The 18762-nt window shown below is 54.7% G+C and overlaps 5 protein-coding genes and 1 non-coding gene across 6 annotated transcripts; 4 read left to right on the forward strand and 2 right to left on the reverse strand.

The window, feature by feature from the left end:
* Window positions 1–30: 30 nt before the first annotated feature.
* INS49_002305 (uncharacterized protein) lies at window positions 31–2743 on the forward strand (the record flags this gene model as incomplete). The annotated part of the gene is made up of 3 exons (XM_043163119.1): window positions 31–1024; window positions 1084–2416; window positions 2494–2743. The coding sequence occupies 3 exons, from the start codon at window positions 31–33 to the stop codon at window positions 2741–2743; spliced, it is 2577 nt and encodes an 858-aa protein (XP_043031625.1).
* A 545-nt stretch (window positions 2744–3288) lies between these two features.
* On the reverse strand, window positions 3289–3732 carry INS49_002306 (uncharacterized protein; the record flags this gene model as incomplete). Its single annotated transcript, XM_043163120.1, has 2 exons — window positions 3289–3478; window positions 3587–3732. 2 exons carry the CDS (start codon window positions 3730–3732, stop codon window positions 3289–3291), a joined length of 336 nt encoding a protein of 111 aa, XP_043031626.1.
* Window positions 3733–3766: 34 nt separating this feature from the next.
* INS49_002307 (uncharacterized protein) lies at window positions 3767–5044 on the reverse strand (the record flags this gene model as incomplete). The annotated part of the gene is made up of 2 exons (XM_043163121.1): window positions 3767–4732; window positions 4790–5044. The coding sequence occupies 2 exons, from the start codon at window positions 5042–5044 to the stop codon at window positions 3767–3769; spliced, it is 1221 nt and encodes a 406-aa protein (XP_043031627.1).
* Window positions 5045–5932: 888 nt separating this feature from the next.
* INS49_002308 (uncharacterized protein) lies at window positions 5933–7034 on the forward strand (the record flags this gene model as incomplete). The annotated part of the gene is made up of 2 exons (XM_043163122.1): window positions 5933–6374; window positions 6430–7034. 2 exons carry the CDS (start codon window positions 5933–5935, stop codon window positions 7032–7034), a joined length of 1047 nt encoding a protein of 348 aa, XP_043031628.1.
* A 288-nt stretch (window positions 7035–7322) lies between these two features.
* On the forward strand, window positions 7323–7393 carry INS49_002309. Its single transcript has one exon. It is a non-coding gene; the product is annotated as a tRNA-Gly (tRNA).
* Window positions 7394–15589: 8196 nt separating this feature from the next.
* INS49_002310 (uncharacterized protein) lies at window positions 15590–17055 on the forward strand (the record flags this gene model as incomplete). The annotated part of the gene is made up of 2 exons (XM_043163123.1): window positions 15590–16113; window positions 16176–17055. The coding sequence occupies 2 exons, from the start codon at window positions 15590–15592 to the stop codon at window positions 17053–17055; spliced, it is 1404 nt and encodes a 467-aa protein (XP_043031629.1).
* Between the last annotated feature and the right edge of the window lie 1707 nt (window positions 17056–18762).

The following is an 18762-nucleotide window of genomic DNA, read 5'->3' on the forward strand; positions in this document are numbered from 1 at the left end:
TGTCCCAGCTGCACGGAGCCCCAAGACAACATGGACATCCACCGCTGCCGTTTTGTTCCTTTCCCGGCGTCTCCCATCAACGCCCTCGCCTTCTCGCACCCACTGCTGTCTGCCAAACGACAGGCTCGGCTAGCTATCGGCAGAGCAAATGGCGACATAGAGATCTGGAACCCCCTGAACGGGAATTGGTTCCACGAGACCACGATACATGGCGGGCGCGACAGGAGTGTCGACGCCCTGGTCTGGGTCACAGGCGAAGATGAGACGCTGCAAGACGGGAACGTCATCGCAGGGAAGTCAAGACTGTTCAGTATCGGCTACACATCCACGGTCACCGAGTGGGACCTAGAGAAAGGAAGGGCAAAGAAACATGCCAGCGGACAGCATGGCGACATATGGTGTCTCGCCGCCCAACCTGCGCCTCTAAAGGAGTCTCACAGCCAACCCCAAAGGCTTGTGGCCGGTACCATCGACGGTAGCATTGTGCTGTACTCGATCGACGACGACGACCTTCAGTTCCAACGGACACTGGTCAAGACCGCCAAGAAGAACATCAAGATGGTCAGCATCGCTTTTCAGTCCCGACAGGTAGCCGTCATCGGCTGTTCAGACAGCTCCATCCGCGTATACGACCTGAGGAGAGGAGAGCTCCTGCGCAAGATGACGTTGGGTAAGGATCTTATTGGCGGTTCTAAGGACATCATCGTCTGGTCCGTCAAGTGTCTGAAAAACGGCGACATTGTTTCCGGAGACTCGACTGGCCAGATCTGCATCTGGGACGGCAAGACTTATACACAAGCGCAGAGGATCCAGGGCCACAAGTCCGACGTTCTGAGTCTTGCCACTGCTGTGGATGGGCAGACCATCGTCAGTGGCGGCATGGACCGGCGAACAGCGCTGTACCGTCCCATGAAGAGCGATCCTTCTCGCTGGCAAAGGGTTTTCTACAGGAAATACCACGATCACGATGTCAAGGCCATGGCCTCTTTTGAGGGTCTGGGTATGAGTGTCGTCGTGACTGCAGGTCAGACTATTCCCAACCAGTATGACATGATTGCTCATCTTGCTAATGCTCTTCACCAGGTCCGGATGCCACTCCTGTCGTCAGTCCTCTGCGCCAGTCCGGAGTAGAGAATCACCGAACACTCTCGCACCTACCCCAATCTGTCCCGTTGCAAAGTGCGCCTCAAGCCCGCGTGATCGTTAGCTGGTGGGGCCGAGAAATCCATATCTGGAAAATGCGACTGTCGATGCAAGAGCTTCTTGACAGCGACGATGTCGAACAGAGCAAAAAGAAAAATCGTCCGCGGCTTGGCCGAATCTTCATTAAGGGAGAGTCGAACATTACTTCATGTTCCATCAGCAGAGATGGCTCGATCCTTGTCGTATCAACAGCCACAGCCGTCAAGGCATTTCACCTCACAATTCCCAGCGACGACCAGAAGCAAGAATTGAAGATCCGCAAGCTTGAGGTTCCATCCACCATCGAAAGCGCAGGGGCCACAATAGTTCAAATCTCTCCGAATGGGCGATGGTTAGGCTGGATCCAGGAGGGAAGTCAGGTCCGCATCGCGAAGATAACACGGGAGGACTCGGGGATTTCGATACAGCCACGCCCTGCAAAGCTGACCCGATTGCGAAGGAACATTCCCAAGCACGTACGGTTAGGCGGCCTGGGCAATTACGAAAGACGCGTAACGCATATTACATTCTCGCCAGACAGCAGTATTCTCGCCACCGCTGACTTGGCAGGGTACGTCGACACTTGGATACTGCATGACGGTGGCGTGCAGAATGGCGCAGCATCAGCAGAAGACGATGCCGCGTCCTCTTCAGACTCGAGCGATTCGTCAGGCGATGAGGATGCATCAGAATCTGGTCCTACCTGGATTCGTAATCCTAAAGCACCACTCTTTCCAAAACTGTCACAGGCGCCAGTAGCACTGTCTTTCTCTGACGACGCCCTCGGGCCGAAACTCCGGAACGAAGGCGAGGAAGGATCAGACAGCTACGTCCTCTTGGCTGTCACGGCAGCCTCGCGCATCTACACATTCAATCCCTTGGAGGGGTCTTTGACCAAGTGGTCACGGAGGAATCCCGTATGGAAGCTGCCTGAGGAGATTCGTGCCACCCGAGACCTGATCAAGGGTGTCGTGTGGTCAGGCTCCAGAATTTGGATGTACGGTTCTTCATTCGTCTTCATGCTTGATATCTCGCACGACGTCACAGAGCAGGAGTCGGGATCCTCGAAGAAAAATCGGAAGCGCAAGCGTGGAGCCGACAGTGGCGCGGGAAGTAAGACGGAGACTGGCGCACTCGCACCACAACGAGTACGCATGTCACTTGCAGAAGCTGGCAAGACAGGCGAGTGGGTAGATGTGGAGATGGCAGACGCCGAGCCAGGCAGATGGAACCGGTGACGAGGATGAAAACGACGACGTGGAAGAGGAGGTGGGTGGTGGGGAACTAGAGAAGTTGCGCAAGCGAGAGCAGTGTGGACGATCAGAGGGCGAGGAAGATGCGCCCCGGCGCGGGGGAGCAGCGCAAGAAGTGGTGGCATACTTTCAAGTACCGGCCGATACTTGGTGTTGTGCCGCTGGAGGGCGGAGACGGAAATGGCAAGACAAATGGCGTCAATGGCAGCAGCAAGAAGGCGGCCATAGAGATACCACCGATCGAGGTTGCGCTGGTTGAGCGGCCAAAGTGGGATGTTGATGCGCCCACTCGCTACGTGGAGGATTAAGCTGCAGACAGGCAGCCTCGATGAACAGTTAATTGAAGCAAATCCCGGCGTCTCCGCGTTGACAGTGCATGAAGGAAGTGGAGGAGCTCACCGCCTTTCGAGCCACCTATGCCCTGGATGGCCTCCACGCCGCAGGCACATTCCCAGGCGTATCAGAACCAGCATGCTCTGCGGCCTTGTCCACGACCACGTCACTTGTTCACGGGCGTCCTCCGGTTAGATTGTTCGCAGTGATGTCTAGGATGTTCCACTTGATGCCATATATCGAGGGACATTGAAAACGGAGAATAGTAGGCTTTCTGAGTTACATTTTTGAAGGCTGCCGGAAACAAGTTATGGGTTGTTTAAGGAATGGTCCAGGAAACAGTTGTGTTTCTTCAAGTAGGCAATCAGGACCAGGTTCTATAAACATAGAACCGTAAACATTTCGCAATGATGAAGTGAGTTTGGTTTGCCTGGATATACTACACAATGTACTTTGCCTGGAAATCATGGCATTTGGATCCCAGTGCCCAGATACACTCTGTCCATGATGATAAACTCTCTTATGTGTCCAGATCGAGATGCGCGCTCTTCTCCCTACGACAGGTCTCAAAGAAGACCTCTTCTGGCATGAAGCAAAAGTCGCTCAGGTAAATTGCCCTGGGCCTCTCATCGAGCAACTTGAAGTCATAGTTCAGCACGATGTGAGCAAAGAGGAGTTTCAGCTCATGAGTAGAGAAGAAGCGGCCGGGACTAAGGGAAGACAGCAATGTCAGCCAAGTCTCATGTCGAAAGATGGATGATACGACGGAAACAGTCCCAAATCCAAAAGCTGGCGGGAAAGAAGCAGGACCAACTTACCATGCGTGTCTGCCGTGACCAAACGCCAGAAACGTATCCGTGGTATTGACCATGCCGAGCTCAGCCCTGCCGACGAAGCGATCGTGGCGGAACACCTCCGGGTCATCGTAGAACCCCGGGTCCATGTGGATCTCAGAGGTAGGCATGCCTACCTTGGTGCCCTCAGGCAGGAGGGTACCATCAGGCAGACACCCCTCCCCTCTTGACGACCTGCCTCTCGACCCCGCGGGCCTTCAAGGCGCTGAAGCGCAGCGACTCCCTCAGGGTGCTGTCCATGAGCGCGAGCCTGCCGACGGCCGCCTTGTCCCAGACGCCCCCGCTGCCGCGCAGCACGGACGAGGCCTCGCGTCGCAGCGCGGCGAGGACCTCCGGCCCGGCGCACAGGATGTTGACGAGGGCGCTCATGGCTGCCGCGCTGCTGGTGTGGATTCCAACGAAGTTGAGTGCCAGGAGGCGCGCGCTCAGGGACCGCGGGTCGTGGTCTAGCGGATTGTTGCTCTTGGCTGCGAAGCGCGCCATCAGCTGCAGCATATCTTGGTTGAGCTCCTCGTGGGTCGCGTCCTTTGCTGCTGTTGCCTCGTCCAGGTGCTTCTGTATCAGCGGCACGAGGTACCGCGAGCAGCGGTGGTCGTAGTAGCGGGCTGGCAGGGCGACGAGGGGCCCGAGGGCGGGCTTGAGCATGGCGGGGATGAGGTATGCGATTATTGTAGCGCATTGCCCGATTTTGTTGACGAAGTTGGTCGAGTAGTAAGAGTAGTCCTGGTCATGGGCGACCTCCTTGCCCATGAAGACTCGGTTCGTGATGCGGGTCAGGATGGCCGACATGGACGCCTGCACGCCCACACGAGTCCATTTTCCAGGAACACTACCGAAATACTCCTCGACGGACTCTGATATCTCTTCGATCATAGCGCCAGTCATGGAATCCAAATTCATTTTGTTCAGCGCCTCGTTGTGAAACGGCCGCACAAACTTCCAGCTTCGCGGGGACGTATATTCGAACTCGACATCGGCGAGGAGCACCTTGTGAATGGAGAGGACCGAATCTGGTTGTGCAAGCAGCCATGGCATGTACGAGGGTGGCAGCATGACCTCTGCTTTGAAAGTCAGGTTTGGCGTGATGTACGGTTTTCCGTGCTTGCCATACTAAATGATTTTGGTCAGTGGGTGGGACACCACAAACCATAAAAAGAAATGTCTCACCTTTTGGTAGCCCTCTTCGACATTCAATTTCGAGTTCAAGAACTCTCGAATGTTTGCTCTCGTCCTTGAGAACCATTCATGGCGTAGACCAACCCACGGTATCCCCTCTGGAATGACTCGGAGTCTGGTTGCTCGAAGGTGAAGTATGAAGAAGATGATGGGAAAAGCTGTAAACAAGTAGACCTTCAGGCCCACTGAATAACCTGAGAATCTCTGAAACGGTCCTGTGTCAGGCAGACCAGGGACCTCGGGCATGTTGACCATCCTGACGTTACGGCACAAACTTGACAAACAGGGCTGGTCAATTACGCAGGTTGTCGCACTCCAGGTTTAAGGCAAGAGATTCCAATTCAAAGAAAGATGCTCTCTTATCTTCAGTTATGAGCTAATCGGAATAACAATAGCAAGGGATCAATGTGAAGGAAACTCTAGCCAGGCGACAAACGGACGAAGGCCGCAATGAGAAATGAATACGCTGAAGTTGCCCGATCGCCCCAATTTTTAAGAGCTGTACCCCATTAAGCAGCTAGAAGCTTCAAACTTTCACTAACGTCGGAGTGCGATATTGTAATAAAAAAATCGCACCGTTAAATCACACCAGCTCCTAGTGAATTGATGGGTCCAGCCTGCCGCCACACCTCACGTGTCAAAGTGCATCGCTTAGACAGCAAGTTTTCTGCCGAGTTAGTATGAATATAGGTATTTAGATACTCTCTTGTCCCACCGTCACCGAGTGTTGACTTTAGTAACCTCTGGGTCGGATTTCAAGACATGTGTGCCGTGACCGACCCGTTAGTCTGACAAGAGAGGATCAAGTATAAGACATACCATCTTAGGTGAACACATACATCGGTAAAACGGTGGAGAATGTCCGTCATGGAAGATGCGATAGGTCTTCACATGGCATATAGCTAGCTTTAGTAGATGGGGAAGGTAGTCTTTATATGGGGCAGGACATGGCCATGTGCACAGAACTTGGGAAAGTCGACCTGGCTGCCTGGAGGTGGGCCTCACCAATGGGCGAGTATAGTTGACACCGTTTTCCAGTTGTGAGCTTGGAAGATTTGAGGGACTCTCCCAGGTTTGAATCCAGTGCTTCCCCTGGACATCATCCATCAATTGCCTGTCTTGTGTCATGAAACAATGAATCCCTCTGAGCCTCCGAGTCACCGATGGGAGGTTGACGGGCCAAGCGCGCCGTTTCCCTACATCCCCGGCTTCTCCATCGAAATCCGCCCCTGCACGTCACCCACCGCGTCTGAGATACAGACGCAACTGCATGCCGAAGAGTCTCTCAAAGCCAGATACCCTCCGGGCACCCACAAAATCTCAGCAATCGAATACTGCATCGCACAACCGTACTGCGAGCTGGAGACCAGCCACCAGCCCCGGGGACACACCCTGCACGTGGACTCGATCACCACGCGCCCGGCCAGCGACATCTGGTGGAATAAGGTACAGTGCCACCTAGACGACGATAGGGAGTCAAAGTACACAGCCAAGATCTACGACCCGGTTTATGCCAGCGATGTGACGTGGGCTCACGCAGTCGCCAATGACAGCTTCAACAACGAAGTAGATGCCTGTACTAGGTTCAAGGAATATATATGTCGCGGGTATCTCGGGGGTTGTGACACCAGTCTTCTCAGGAGCATGGATGATGGACGTTGCCGTGCCGTCCAAAGACTTTGGAGGCGTGGATCATGTGACCACCAGGCCGGTCCCGCTGCTTCTGTTCGAAGCCGTCGAGGCAGCTAACCTGGCGACTACATATTTTCGGTACTATTACACCAGTGGCTACATGGAGCCTCAACCCCATCTCCCTCAGGCCTGGAGACACGAGGTCCTAGCCAAGATCTATGAAGCCAGGGCTCTCCTTGCTCACGCAGGAGTGCATGCTGAAGTTGCACCGGACGGTATCTTCGTTGGGACCAATGGGCTGGAAGATGGGAGACTCGATGTCAGGGTGTCCATCGCAAATTTCGAAAGAGCCTGTATCTCTGAACTCGGAAAGCGCACAGGAGAAAGGCCGGAACAGCCGGTGTCGCCTATCGAGACGTGCTGGGACGAAGTGAAATATGGCCTACAGCGGCTTGCGTGGGATGAGTGGAAGCGGCGGGAAGATTTGAAATACTACCGCCAGTGGCTTGTGCAAAGATGGGGCGAGTCGACTGAATATCGGCCGCTGCCTGAGGATCTGCGGAAACGAATCGCTTGTGGTAAATGGGAAGAAGCGTCGACATAGATTGTGGAACGAGATCGGGTTCGCTGAATGCATGTACTGGGTGCCCGTCCTCATGGTGATTATCTGCATCTACATGGTACATCTGGGCCCCTTTCCAGACTAGGTCCTGACAAGGTAAGACAACTCCTCCCACCAGCTCCCTATCATGATAAAAAGGGAAAGAGATCATGCGACTGAGAACTGAAGCCGGCTTGAGAGTAAGATTAGAGGAGAATGAATGGAAGTTTTTAAAAGATTGGGAGATGTATTACAGGGTATATGAGTAGGCAGATCAGGCTTTCTGGTAAGGTCATGATAGTTTAGTGGTAGAATCCAGGCTTCCCATGCCTGGGGCAGGGGTTCGATTCCCCTTCATGACAATTTTTTGACACCTTTTCTAACTTTCTCAGTGTGATCGTCCCTTTTATTCCGACGCCATGTGTCATAATTCCTTCCCCAGCTTGTGATCATGTCTGGTTCATGCTGCTGGGTCTGTGGTTCGGATGGGTATTGACAGACCCAACCGGTACGAAACAACTCTCAGTTTGCAATTTAGCATTGAAACGAGTATTTGAAAGTGATTTTAACACCTAATGTGATTGCATCGATTGGCCGCTTTTCTTCCTTGAGAACACAAAAAGACTTCTTGATGATCTAGGAAGTAGGTATTAACCGACCTGTCTCATGTCCAAGACGTCCCTACATTGTTCCTACTGGTAAGCATCGGCTGAGGCAAGTTCAGCAGCGATTGCATTGTCATGTGCTTATGGCTGATGAACGAACTCCAAAGGACTCAGGCGGTCCGTATTGGCACCCGTCGCTTGCTTATATGCTTGTGAATTGTTTGCCGTTATCACTTCCGGGTATAAGCAGATATTCTCCAAATTTTATGCCTCATTACCAACATCCAGACACGCGTATTCTAGTTCTGTCCGATGTTGATAACAGTAGGGTATTCAATTTTGAGCAGACAGCTGTGCGTGGCAACAACAGAACATTGAAAGTGCTTCTATTATCATCCTTCTTCAACAGAGATGATCACTATGCTGTACTACTGTCGGACTGAATGCCAAGTCAGGATGAACTTTCACACTTCAGAAGTGTGTCTGCACTGTGCAAAATTTTCGGACGAAAGTTAGGAGTTGAGACGATGACCTTGGTATGTCCCATGATTTGCCATCACACAACTGAGATGGTAAGCTTGACCAGGTCTGGAAAGTGTTGTAGAAACTGTGTAAAAAGGGCCCATCACGCTCAAAATTAGACAGACCGCAGACACCGTGCCCAGAATTTTCCTTTAATAGAGTGCCCGATATCGAGCAGCATAAGATGTGTCTCCACCTAACTACGGCAGGCGGATAGCAATAGAGGACGGAATTTAAGACAACGAAAATAAGACGAGACGAAATTCAAACTCATGACATTATGTTCATTCTCTCCTTATTGAATAACCCTCAAAGGGCCCTTCCCATCCCCAGCACAAGTGATGAGATCATATTGAGCTGGATAACCTATCTCGTTCCTGGTCTGGGCAGGTATAGAAGCCAGCTCGACAAGTATTTGGAAGTCTGACCTCGTTTCAGTGACCCGTGGTACTGATCCAGTGCGTTTACACTTCCGTAAACAAAAACAGACCGAGGCCACCCTGACAAAAATCATCCAAAGAACCCAGCAAACCGAATACTGTTGGTCATTGCCTTGTCTAAGCGAGAGCACATTAGCCTCCCGGAGTCTGCTTCGACTCCAAACCATCGCATGGAGGGATCGCTAGCATCCACACTTCGCGGTGCTTTCTCGGCGAGCCATTCATCCGCAGTTGACGCACGCCTGAGCTCAGCAGGAGGCGCAAACGTATATTCTTCCCGGTATCATGCCGGATCAGGAAATCTTCAACCAGCCCACCTGCAGTTCACTTGCTCGTCAGCTAAGCGACGGCCGGCCTTCTGAACAACCTGCATGTGAGACCTAGGCCAAGGGCCCCCAGGTGCATAACGCCTCCGCCCAGAACGAAGAGACCCATAATGTCTTGGTGGTCAGCACGCGCGTCTCGATCGCCTTGGTCGGCAAAGCGTCGTCGTCAGCCTGAACGGAATTGTCCCGTGGCCGACTGACGCTGTCGTGGGACTAACACAGTCCTGATCCACGCCGTGGCTTGAAACTGTCTTACTGTATGTCTATCCACAACTGGCTGTGACCTCCAGCTCCTTACATTGTGGTGCTTCAGCTGTTAGGTTGGTGTTGGGTAAGTTACACAGGTAGCTGTATAATTGTTAATTGCGTAGATAAAGCATCACCTGATGGTTGGAGATGAATGGCAGGTGCCCTCTTGTGCCACTCTGCGCGAAGACGTCCGAAACGGCCTGAGCCCCGTCTCCGAACGCTTTGGCCTGGCTTTCTTTTGTTGTCATCTCATTACGAATCTGCCAGAGGATTCTTGTCCAAGACTAAGGCTGGGCAGAGGGACGTTCGCAAAGCCATTGTGTCAGTAGCCAGGTCAGAAGACGCGAAAGCAGGACTATTTCGCTCATGAGGTGTACGAAATATATCGCCACAGACTAATGGTGGCGACCGAAACTCTTGTGAATATGGAGGCTATCAGTAGTCGGAGCGGTCAAAAGCCTCTTTTGCTAATCGTTACGCGTCACGATGTTTAGAGGTTTTAGGTATGACGGGTAGGAAAGTATAAGATGAGGATACGTTAGCCCGCTACGGGCATATCCGTAAACCTTAGAGAGCAGGGGAATACTATCAGACTTCTGGGCTCGGCATTTGCTGACTTAGGCACGCGAAACCAAGCACTCTTTTTCTCGGGCCGTTTAGGTTCAACCGGCTTTGCATGTCCGCACACAGGGCTCGCATAACTGCCAACGCGCCAATGGATTATGCTGGGCAGCAACCGTTTGCCATGACTTACACACTTCTGATAGTGCATGGTTATGACATGCCAACATCTTGCCGTGCGATAACTGGGGCCAAAACATACATCACACTAGCTCGTTTCCATCCGACAGTCACGGTCCGTGTGTCTCAGAGGGACCCGTTTCATCCCACTTAACGGACTGGACATCAGACAGGTGTACGTACATGATGAGAGGAGTGTGCAACAAGGGAAACTCCTCCCGAGTCAGCAAAGATCGGTCAAGTCGCGCCCACATGCCGCGCGTGGCTGCACGACAGCGTCAGCAAGGCAGCAGCAGCAGAAGTAAACTCCATGTGCGCGCACATGTGGCACCACACGCGCACACGCTATTGACGGCGAGCATTTCCCGCGGGGCTGTTTCCTTCTTGGCGGGCTACGACGCCAGCGACGTCGGCGGTGACGTCCCACTCCCGCGGGCGCCAAGCAACCGGGCTGCCCGCCCCACGCCGGAGGGCTCGTGGATAATACGCTGTCTCCATGACGATTGGTGAGGCCGGCTCATCTCTTTTCCATCCACCTCTCTGGCCTCGTGGCATGACAGCTTTGATGGATCTGGCCTCACCCCGGCCCGTACACACGGGCGCACAGGGACACTATCGACACATAGATCCGTCCGCACTCTTCTCTTGAGGAAAACCAGGAGAAATTAGAAGCCCGCGCGGTGTCTCGCTTCAAGGATCAGCCCTGGTGGCCCCAGGACTTTGAGTTATCCCGTTGTGGGGCCTCTCGCTTACATGGGAGGGTTGAGGGAGCAGGGCTCCAGGGACGCGCGTCAACCACGCTGCCCTGAGATGAGGGACCCGGCAACGTGGGCAGCCTTGCCGTCACTGGGCAGACGATCAAGTTTTGATGCCCGGCAGTGTACGAAAATCTTTGCGGTATTTGATGATTGGGTGGACCTCGATGTCTATTACACACGTGGCTGGCTGGTCCTTTGTGGCTCTGTCGAGGAGCAGTTGGCTCCCGGTTTGAAGTCATGTGTAATACTGTGACAGTGAGTCCAAGATTGTGTGACCTTCCGCTGATCATAGTCAAATCCTTCAGCAGGGCTGGATGTTGTCTGTTTGCGCAAGAAGCACACCAACAGATCCAGTTCAGTAGTGATACTATTTCCGACGTCAAAAGAACGATGGGACATGTGTGATAGAAACGTGACAGGACAGAGAGGATATCGGCCGCTGACTCGGATCCGAAACTGGACCGGGCTTTCGCACCCACTTTGGGTTGTTTATCTAAGCCGAGATCCATGCATCCCGGTCTCGATCGGTAGCCGGCAACTACTCCATGAATATGGAATAATTATAAAAAGGGGGTAATTGCTCGAGGCCTGGGCGTTTGCGCGGCTGCCACCATGGCAAGTTACGCTGGACGAATGTTGCACAAACGTCGAGGACGTCGTCACTCGGCGACAATGCTATAGACCCTGCACCCTGGAGGATGACAGCCTCCAATCCCTCCCGACACGGCCGCTAGCATGTGGACCCGTGAACGGCAAAGTCGATTGCGCAAGATGGCACACAGTACCACGATGGAGGCTCTAGTGCCAGCGAAGCGTTGGGAGAGTTACGCGCGCGTGTCTAGATCTCCCGATGTCTTGTGGGAGCTGTACCGCCCGTCAACGCGATAGTCGCGCTACCACCACGGGAACCTTCAGATATAGTGCCGGATCCTTTTTGCAATTTCCATCCGTAGACATTCGACGATCAGATAGCCGACTATGCTTGATGAACAGTCTCACTGACCAATGTCTGTGGATTGTGACCAGCGGTGGCATGTGGGCTTACGCTTGGAGGATCATAACAGGTTAGACCAGATCCGAGGCTTGCGCAAGTCCTAGGTCACTTGTTCGTCTCAGACAAGAGGATTGTGACACCCGTCAGCGGGCGAGATTCTCATCGCGGTCGATTTGGTTGAAATCCGACCAGATCTACCGGAGCGGGAAGCCGCATCCCGCATCCTGAGGCTTAGATGTCAATCCAACGTTCGAGAAAAAAAAGAGCGAAGTTCCAATACAGTTGTGAGAATACCGAAAATCTTGGTAACCAAAGAACCCCTGCACGACTTGGCACGACTTTTGCCCGGCTTACCCAGAGGGCTGGTTGAGGAATGCACAGGCCAGCCAGTTGATGGCCGTGTGGGGTGGCGACCCGCGACTTGGGCTGGGAGTTTTGGAACCACAGGCCAAGCAGGCCGCGCAAGCTCTCCCTTGATGCTACAGTGCCAGGACGATCGCTTCGCACTGAGTGGCTTCCCTCTTCTGGCAGTGACTGGGGGCGCTGAGGCTGAAGCTTGGAGCAGCAAGGGACCTGTGGTGAGGCTTCGTCAAAACCTTGATCACAATCTGTGTAGGGCGCAGCACATCAGAGTTTCGACAATGCCGCGATTTGGAATCGAGGAACCCTGACGCCAAGGCCCGACACACTTTTTGCCCCTTATTGTGCATTTCACCTGGCAGACTGTGGCCAGTCGGCATCCAGGCTCGTCATGAGGCCTTGCCGGTTGTTTCGTCTCCCTGATGGGTGAACAAGTGTTTCTTGGTGGATATTGACTAGATGCAGGTTCACGACATGCCGCGTGGGCGTCGTTGTAAGTGGTCTGGCGCGTCATGTTGGACCAACCGGCCGGCTGTATTACGCCGGGCAAATGAAGCGCGGATTGGATGCTCCAGTGTGCATCGCAGTGTTAGCGATCGGTAGTAGTGCCAGACGCAAGTGGACGTCGTCACCCACCCTGCCTGGAGGGGCACCGTCTCGCCTCACACGTGGAGGGTCCTGAGGGTGCGAGGAGGGACAAGCCGACTGACGACGACCCAGCTGCCCGGGCAAGCCTAACAACGACACCTCAACTCACCGCTGGGTGTCTGCATGTCTGTCTGTATGTCTGTCCGGCGGCGTCGGCGGTGCTGTCCGAGTCGGTCAACGTCCACTTTACTGGGCCGAGCAGGTCGGGCCACGTCAAGGTGGGAAGGGATACGTGGGCGCGGGCAAATGTCTGGGCGGAACCGAAACGACGACTACGTGGATTGTGACAGTTTCGCGAACTTGTCAAATTACTTGTGTTGATCGGCCTGGCAGAGACGCGAGACTGGAGACTGGAAATGGGGAACGAGGAGGTGGTGGACGATCATCCCATCTTTCTCGCGACCGTGAGGAGCGACAGGGCGTGTCCTGACCATGGGAATTAAGCATCTTTTTTGCAAATCTGAATCTGAAGCAGTGAGCCGTCCGGGTCAGGGTGTGCCGAATGCAGTGGTCGTCATCGCACAGTCCGCAGCAGTCTGAGGCTCGACACTGTGGAGAAGGGGCCGAGTGAGATGAGGGGAAGAGGGGGGGGGGGGCAAGCGGCACAAGCAAGGCTGATGAGGCGAGCAGACGGGAACACCTAGTCGGGCTCTGATTACCTAACACTTGTTTCCCAGTGCCAGAAACGTTTCAAGAGTCAGAGGTCGTCGATCCGCATCTGTCCGGGAAGAGCGACCTGTGGTACGCGTATGTCCAATGTAGTCCACATACAATTAATACTGTAGAATTCAATCCAGACTGTCGAGCTTGGCCACTTTACTATCTTGCTGGCAGGTGTCCAGGTGCGCTCATGGGGACGAGGCCTCATCATCCAGGACCAGGTTCTGACTCGGGCGGCGGACGACGCGGGCACATCACGTCGATTGGGCACATTTTCGTTTTCTGGCTGACTGGCCGGCTCAGGAGTCAGCCTGTGCTGTGCGAGCAGGTGGTTCCAGCGACGGGAGTGATGGGTGAATAGAATAATTCCGTCATGTCGTACAGCAAGCCACGCGAAAGGGAGGGAGGGGCTCGGGGCTGAGAGTCTGCACTGCGCTGCACTGCGCTGCACTGCCAAGAACTGAGCCTCGTCATCCTCCCCTCAAAGGGCACAAACACATTACGGACGTACAGTAGTAGCCAACTGTTACATACCGCATCGGAGATTAACGTGATCGTCCACGTACGAGAGGGAGACGGCCCCGTGGAAGACGGCCATTTCCATCAATGTCCCATCTTTCTATTTCCATTCTTCGTCATCAAACCAAAGCATCATGTCATCTGTTCAAGACAACCTTATCATCTTGCCTGGCAGCAGAAAAGAGGAGACATCAGCAGAGTTTCCCATGTGCAGGTGGTACACAGTACGGCGCCGTCGTTAATTATAGACGGCGCGTGTGCCAGAGTTATTCTGAACCCCGAGAGGAGCGTGCAGGCAGCAGCAGCTTGCAGCAGGGCAAGGCAGGGAGGGCAAGGCATCGAGGTGCGCCTGGCTTGTATCCAGCCCGCTGCGGACGGGCCACGGCCTTTGAAATGACGGGGCATGATTGGGTGGCTGCGACGCGCGTCCATCTGTTCGTCCAGCCCGGGGTTCCTCCTCCTCTTCTTTTCGTCAGTGAGGGCAGGTGGGGCCCAGAGTACTTGCCTCAAGGGTGGGAGAACTGGGAGGGAGGGAAGGAAAAAAAGCGCCCAGGCCCCACGCCCGTCCCCATCAGTCATCGGTTCAGTGTACTCGCCCGCCCGCCCGCCCGGCCTAGGTAATGTATGTGCTGGAACTTCTGCGGGCGGCTTCCACGTGCACCTGAGGCGTGCTGGCGTGGAGGGACTGCGCCGACCTGGGCCTGAGCCCGAACCTGGCCTGTGCCTGCTCATTGTCCGTGTTCTCTCTCTGGCCCTCGAGTCTATCTGTCTGTTCCTCTCTGATGCATTACTGAGTACCTGCGTCGCTGCATACCTAGTTACCCTCCGTGGACGGGCAGAGAGGGGAGAAAGCGTGCGTACATACAGGTCACCATCTATTGGGCCAGAAGACCAGGAAGACCAGGCAAACCGAGGACTAGCAGGCAGCCCTCTGCTGCGTACTGCGAAATCAGTCGTCGCGGGCACAAGTCGACAGGGCAGGGCAGGGTTCCACGGTTGGAGCAGTCCACGCAATTGCACACTAATCCCTCGCACCCCCCGGTCCACTCTCGGCTCTTACCCAGACCTCCCCACTGCCGCACCGGACCACTCCCTCTTGCGACTCGCCTGGTCTGCACTGTACGCAAGCTCCCACGTATCCATCCGCCGTCCCCATCTCCCTGTCTCCTCCCTCCTCAAGGCTCAAGGGTCCGGCTGTTTGGCCTGTCCACGATTCTTTTGCTGCTTGTCTCTCCAACCGATCGTGTCTTGTCATCTTGCACCATATTCCCTTTTTTCTCTTCATACCCACTCCGCCTTCCCGCCCACCAACACTCGTCCTACTCTTTATTATTGCCGTCCCGCCCTCCGCCTGAAACCCTGCCTCCGCTTGTCTTCCTCTCTCCCTCTCGCCGCCGCATCATTCAACCTATACACTCTTTTGTCCAGGCAGCGCGGATGGTGTCGGTGTTCATCATCTGGAGACCGAGGAACGTGGTATAGACCGAGCCGAGGCCAAACATCATCACACTACACGTACGACTGCGACTGCGACGGCCTTGATCGCGAAGAGCCTACACTCCCGCTAGACACCGACTGCTAGATTGGAAGACCATCGCTCCCCAAGGTGGCGATCTAGGTCGCAAGTCCCACTCCGCAAGCGCTTACGACGACAAGTCGCCCCACGAATATATCCTCCCGTCGACCCTCACAGCCATTCTGGATTGAGGAAACCCTACTCCAAAAACAACACGATCATGGACTCGAACCGAGGCAATGTGCCCGATAACGGCCAATACGATGAGGCGTGGGCACACGATCTTCGCATCCAATTCGAGCAGCTGCTTAGGGACAGGCGATTAACCGAGCTCAGCAGCCGGTCTCGTCAAGGCACACCGCAGCCTCGAGAGTCGGCCTCATCTGCTAACCTGCGAACTGCTGCCGCCGCCGCCGCCTCACCTGGACGCCCATCATCATCACATACTGCTACTCCGCCTGCGTATGCCTCGCTGCGTCATATGCCAAAGGTGCCCACAGCGCCGGCTGCGAATGACAGGGAATCACAAAAGTTTAGAAACCTTCTGGTTACCCTCTCACAAACACCAACAAAATACGAGAACCCGGGACTGCTCGACGAGGCGCTTCAGGTCATCCCGTTGGATCGGATCTACGGAGAGGCCGAGGAGGAGACACAGGTCTTGCAGGCACAGGCCGAGAGCATGGGCGACGGCCGGAAGCCCGAATGGGGCTACCAAGATTGCGTAGTCCGAGCATTGCTCAGGTACGTCCACTAGGCCGATATTCTTGCTGTGGAGATGATGATGTTCTGACTCGAGTCACCAGATGGTTTAAACGAGCCTTCTTCACCTGGGTGAACAACCCGGCCTGCCCAGCGTGTCTGTCACCAACAGTAGCCCAAGGCAAGACCGCGCCAACACCCGAAGAGAATGCCTGCGGCGCCCTCATCGTCGAATTGTACCGATGCTCGAACAGTGCCTGCGGGGCTTACGAACGCTTCCCCCGGTACAGCGACGTCTGGCGGTTACTGCAAACACGGAGAGGCCGATGCGGCGAGTGGGTAAACTGCTTTAGTATGCTCTGCCGGGCCGTGGGCAGCCGTGTCCGCTGGGTATGGAACGCTGAAGATCATGTGTGGACAGAGGTCTACTCAGAACACCAGAAGAGATGGGTCCATGTTGACGCCTGCGAGGAGGCATGGGATAACCCACGACTCTACTCGGAAGGATGGGGCAAGAAGATGTCGTACTGCATTGCGTTCTCCATCGATGGCGCCACCGATGTCACTCGACGATATGTACGGAAGAGCGAATATTCTCTCGAGCGAACCCGATGCCCAGAGGAGGTCCTATTGTATATCTTGCAAGAGGTTAAGAACATCCGAAGATCCAACATGGGCAAGGATGAGCGATTCCGTCTCGAGAAGGAAGACGCACGGGAAGACCGCGAGCTACGCACCTATGTCATCTCTTCCATCACCCAGGCCGTCACCCAGCTCGTACCTGGCGCCGCACCAGTTGCACCCAGCGCTCCACCTCAGCCCGCGCGACGAGCACCATCATCTTCCGACGACACCAAGACTCCGGCCGAAATGCCTGGCCGACAAAGCGGAAATGCTGAGTGGGTTGCCGCCCGGGGCGAAAACGGAAGAAGACAGCAGTTCCAGCCTCCGCAAGACCCCTCGCGCCGACCTCCTTTCCCCTAGACGATTTTCAGTCTTGAGCTTCGGAAAGAGCTTGGGCCAATGCTTGGCCATGGGATGATGACTGACCCGCCGACCCATCGACCGATGAGACACCGCCCACCGACAGACCATAATTCCCTATATCTCTAATATCTACTCATTTTATTCCTCCGGCTTGGAAACTGAGTTGGGCAACCACAACCCTGCTTGACGACGAGCCAGGTCAGGATTGGGGCATCCTGCCTCGACATCTCTTCGACTCTCATCTGTATCTACTTTTTCATCCCGACGACTTATCTGCATTTTCATTTGTAACAATCCATCCGCGTTGGCACCGTTTGTCAGCGCCGGCGCAACGGGGCTGTAGCCATGCTTTTGGTGTTTGCGTGGGTTTGAGGCGCTGGAAGCAACCGACTTCGCGTCAAGGCGTTTGGGGGAGGCAAGATTTCATTGCGCTTGCATACAAGTCAAACAAACACTGGGGACTGATTTTTTGATATACAAGGGGTGGCAATTTTAGGGGGTGGGCAACTCAATTACAAAGTGCACCATGAGGGATATGACGGTTTCTGTTGTCTTCCAAGACGGCGCGGGACTGGCCTCGTTGGAACCGAGCATGACGAGGTCAGCATGGTTGGGAGTTCCTCTGGCTGGCACGCAAGGGGCCTCGGGCGGTAGAGAGGAAGAAGGCTCGAAAAAGTCGATACCAAATATCCATATTTGTTTAGCCATCCTCATTAGAGGGGCTCAAAACCACACTGAGGGACCGAAAGCATTGTGTCAAGTACCTACTGTGAGAGCATGCAGGCGTGTTACACTGCCAGTCCCGCAACATCAGCGAGTGCTAAGGAGCTACAGATCCAGCGATGGTGCATGAATGCCGCTGCTGTTGTCTGCTAGTAGAACTTGACGATCGTCTTGTCTCTCAAGTCTGGTTCATGTGGAATGAGACGTGCCGACTGCCACTTTGGCCCAGTGCCTGCAGACCGTATCCCGCGCGTTCTTACTCTTTTTTCCTTATTCTGTTGTGTGCAAGAGACATCGTCATCAACGACGCGCCAGCCAACGAGCAGACGCTCGGGAATAAGCCCGGAGAGCCGTCGGATTATCAAATGGAAATATTTGAACATGCCCGCTCCACCCTCCACTCGCCGGGAGGACCGCCCCCAGGCCGACGGGCCGAGAAAACGACACTCACCCTGCGCTAACAATTTGCGGGCAGTCTGAGTGTTGAGGCGTGTTAGTGACTAGACGACGTCCCATCTGGGGGACCTCCCTCGCTCATCTCGCTACCTGCCAGGTTTAGCCCCCCAAGGGTGCTTGCTGCTCAGTGCTCACAGCCCGTTTTCGTGGCCCAGCCCGCCGGTGATAGGCAGCAGGCAGCCGGAGGAGCCTCATCACATCATTCTCGTCATCAGCCCTCGCCCCCAGCAGCGGCTGTGGCTCAAACCCTCCCCCTCCCCCACAACCCGGACCTCGACGTCCGTCCCTCCCATCAACCCCCTGGAGGATAGGATGCGCGCCAGCCAGCTAGCAGGACCGCGTGGGCGGCCAGTTGTCGTCAGCTATGTGGTTGGTTGGTTCCCTAACTAATAACAGTAGGGCAGGGGCCCCGGGGAAGGGAGATCGACCGCTTGGTGTTGCCCTGCCCTTGGCTGTCTGTCACTTCTCTGTGCCGGGCTGGGACGAATGAACGTAGCCACCCATCGAAATCTATCTATCTATCTG

The sequence above is a fragment of the Diaporthe citri genome, assembly GCF_014595645.1.
Source record: "Diaporthe citri strain NFHF-8-4 chromosome Unknown scaffold_1, whole genome shotgun sequence".
In the NCBI taxonomy this organism is placed as follows: Eukaryota; Fungi; Ascomycota; class Sordariomycetes; order Diaporthales; family Diaporthaceae; genus Diaporthe; species Diaporthe citri.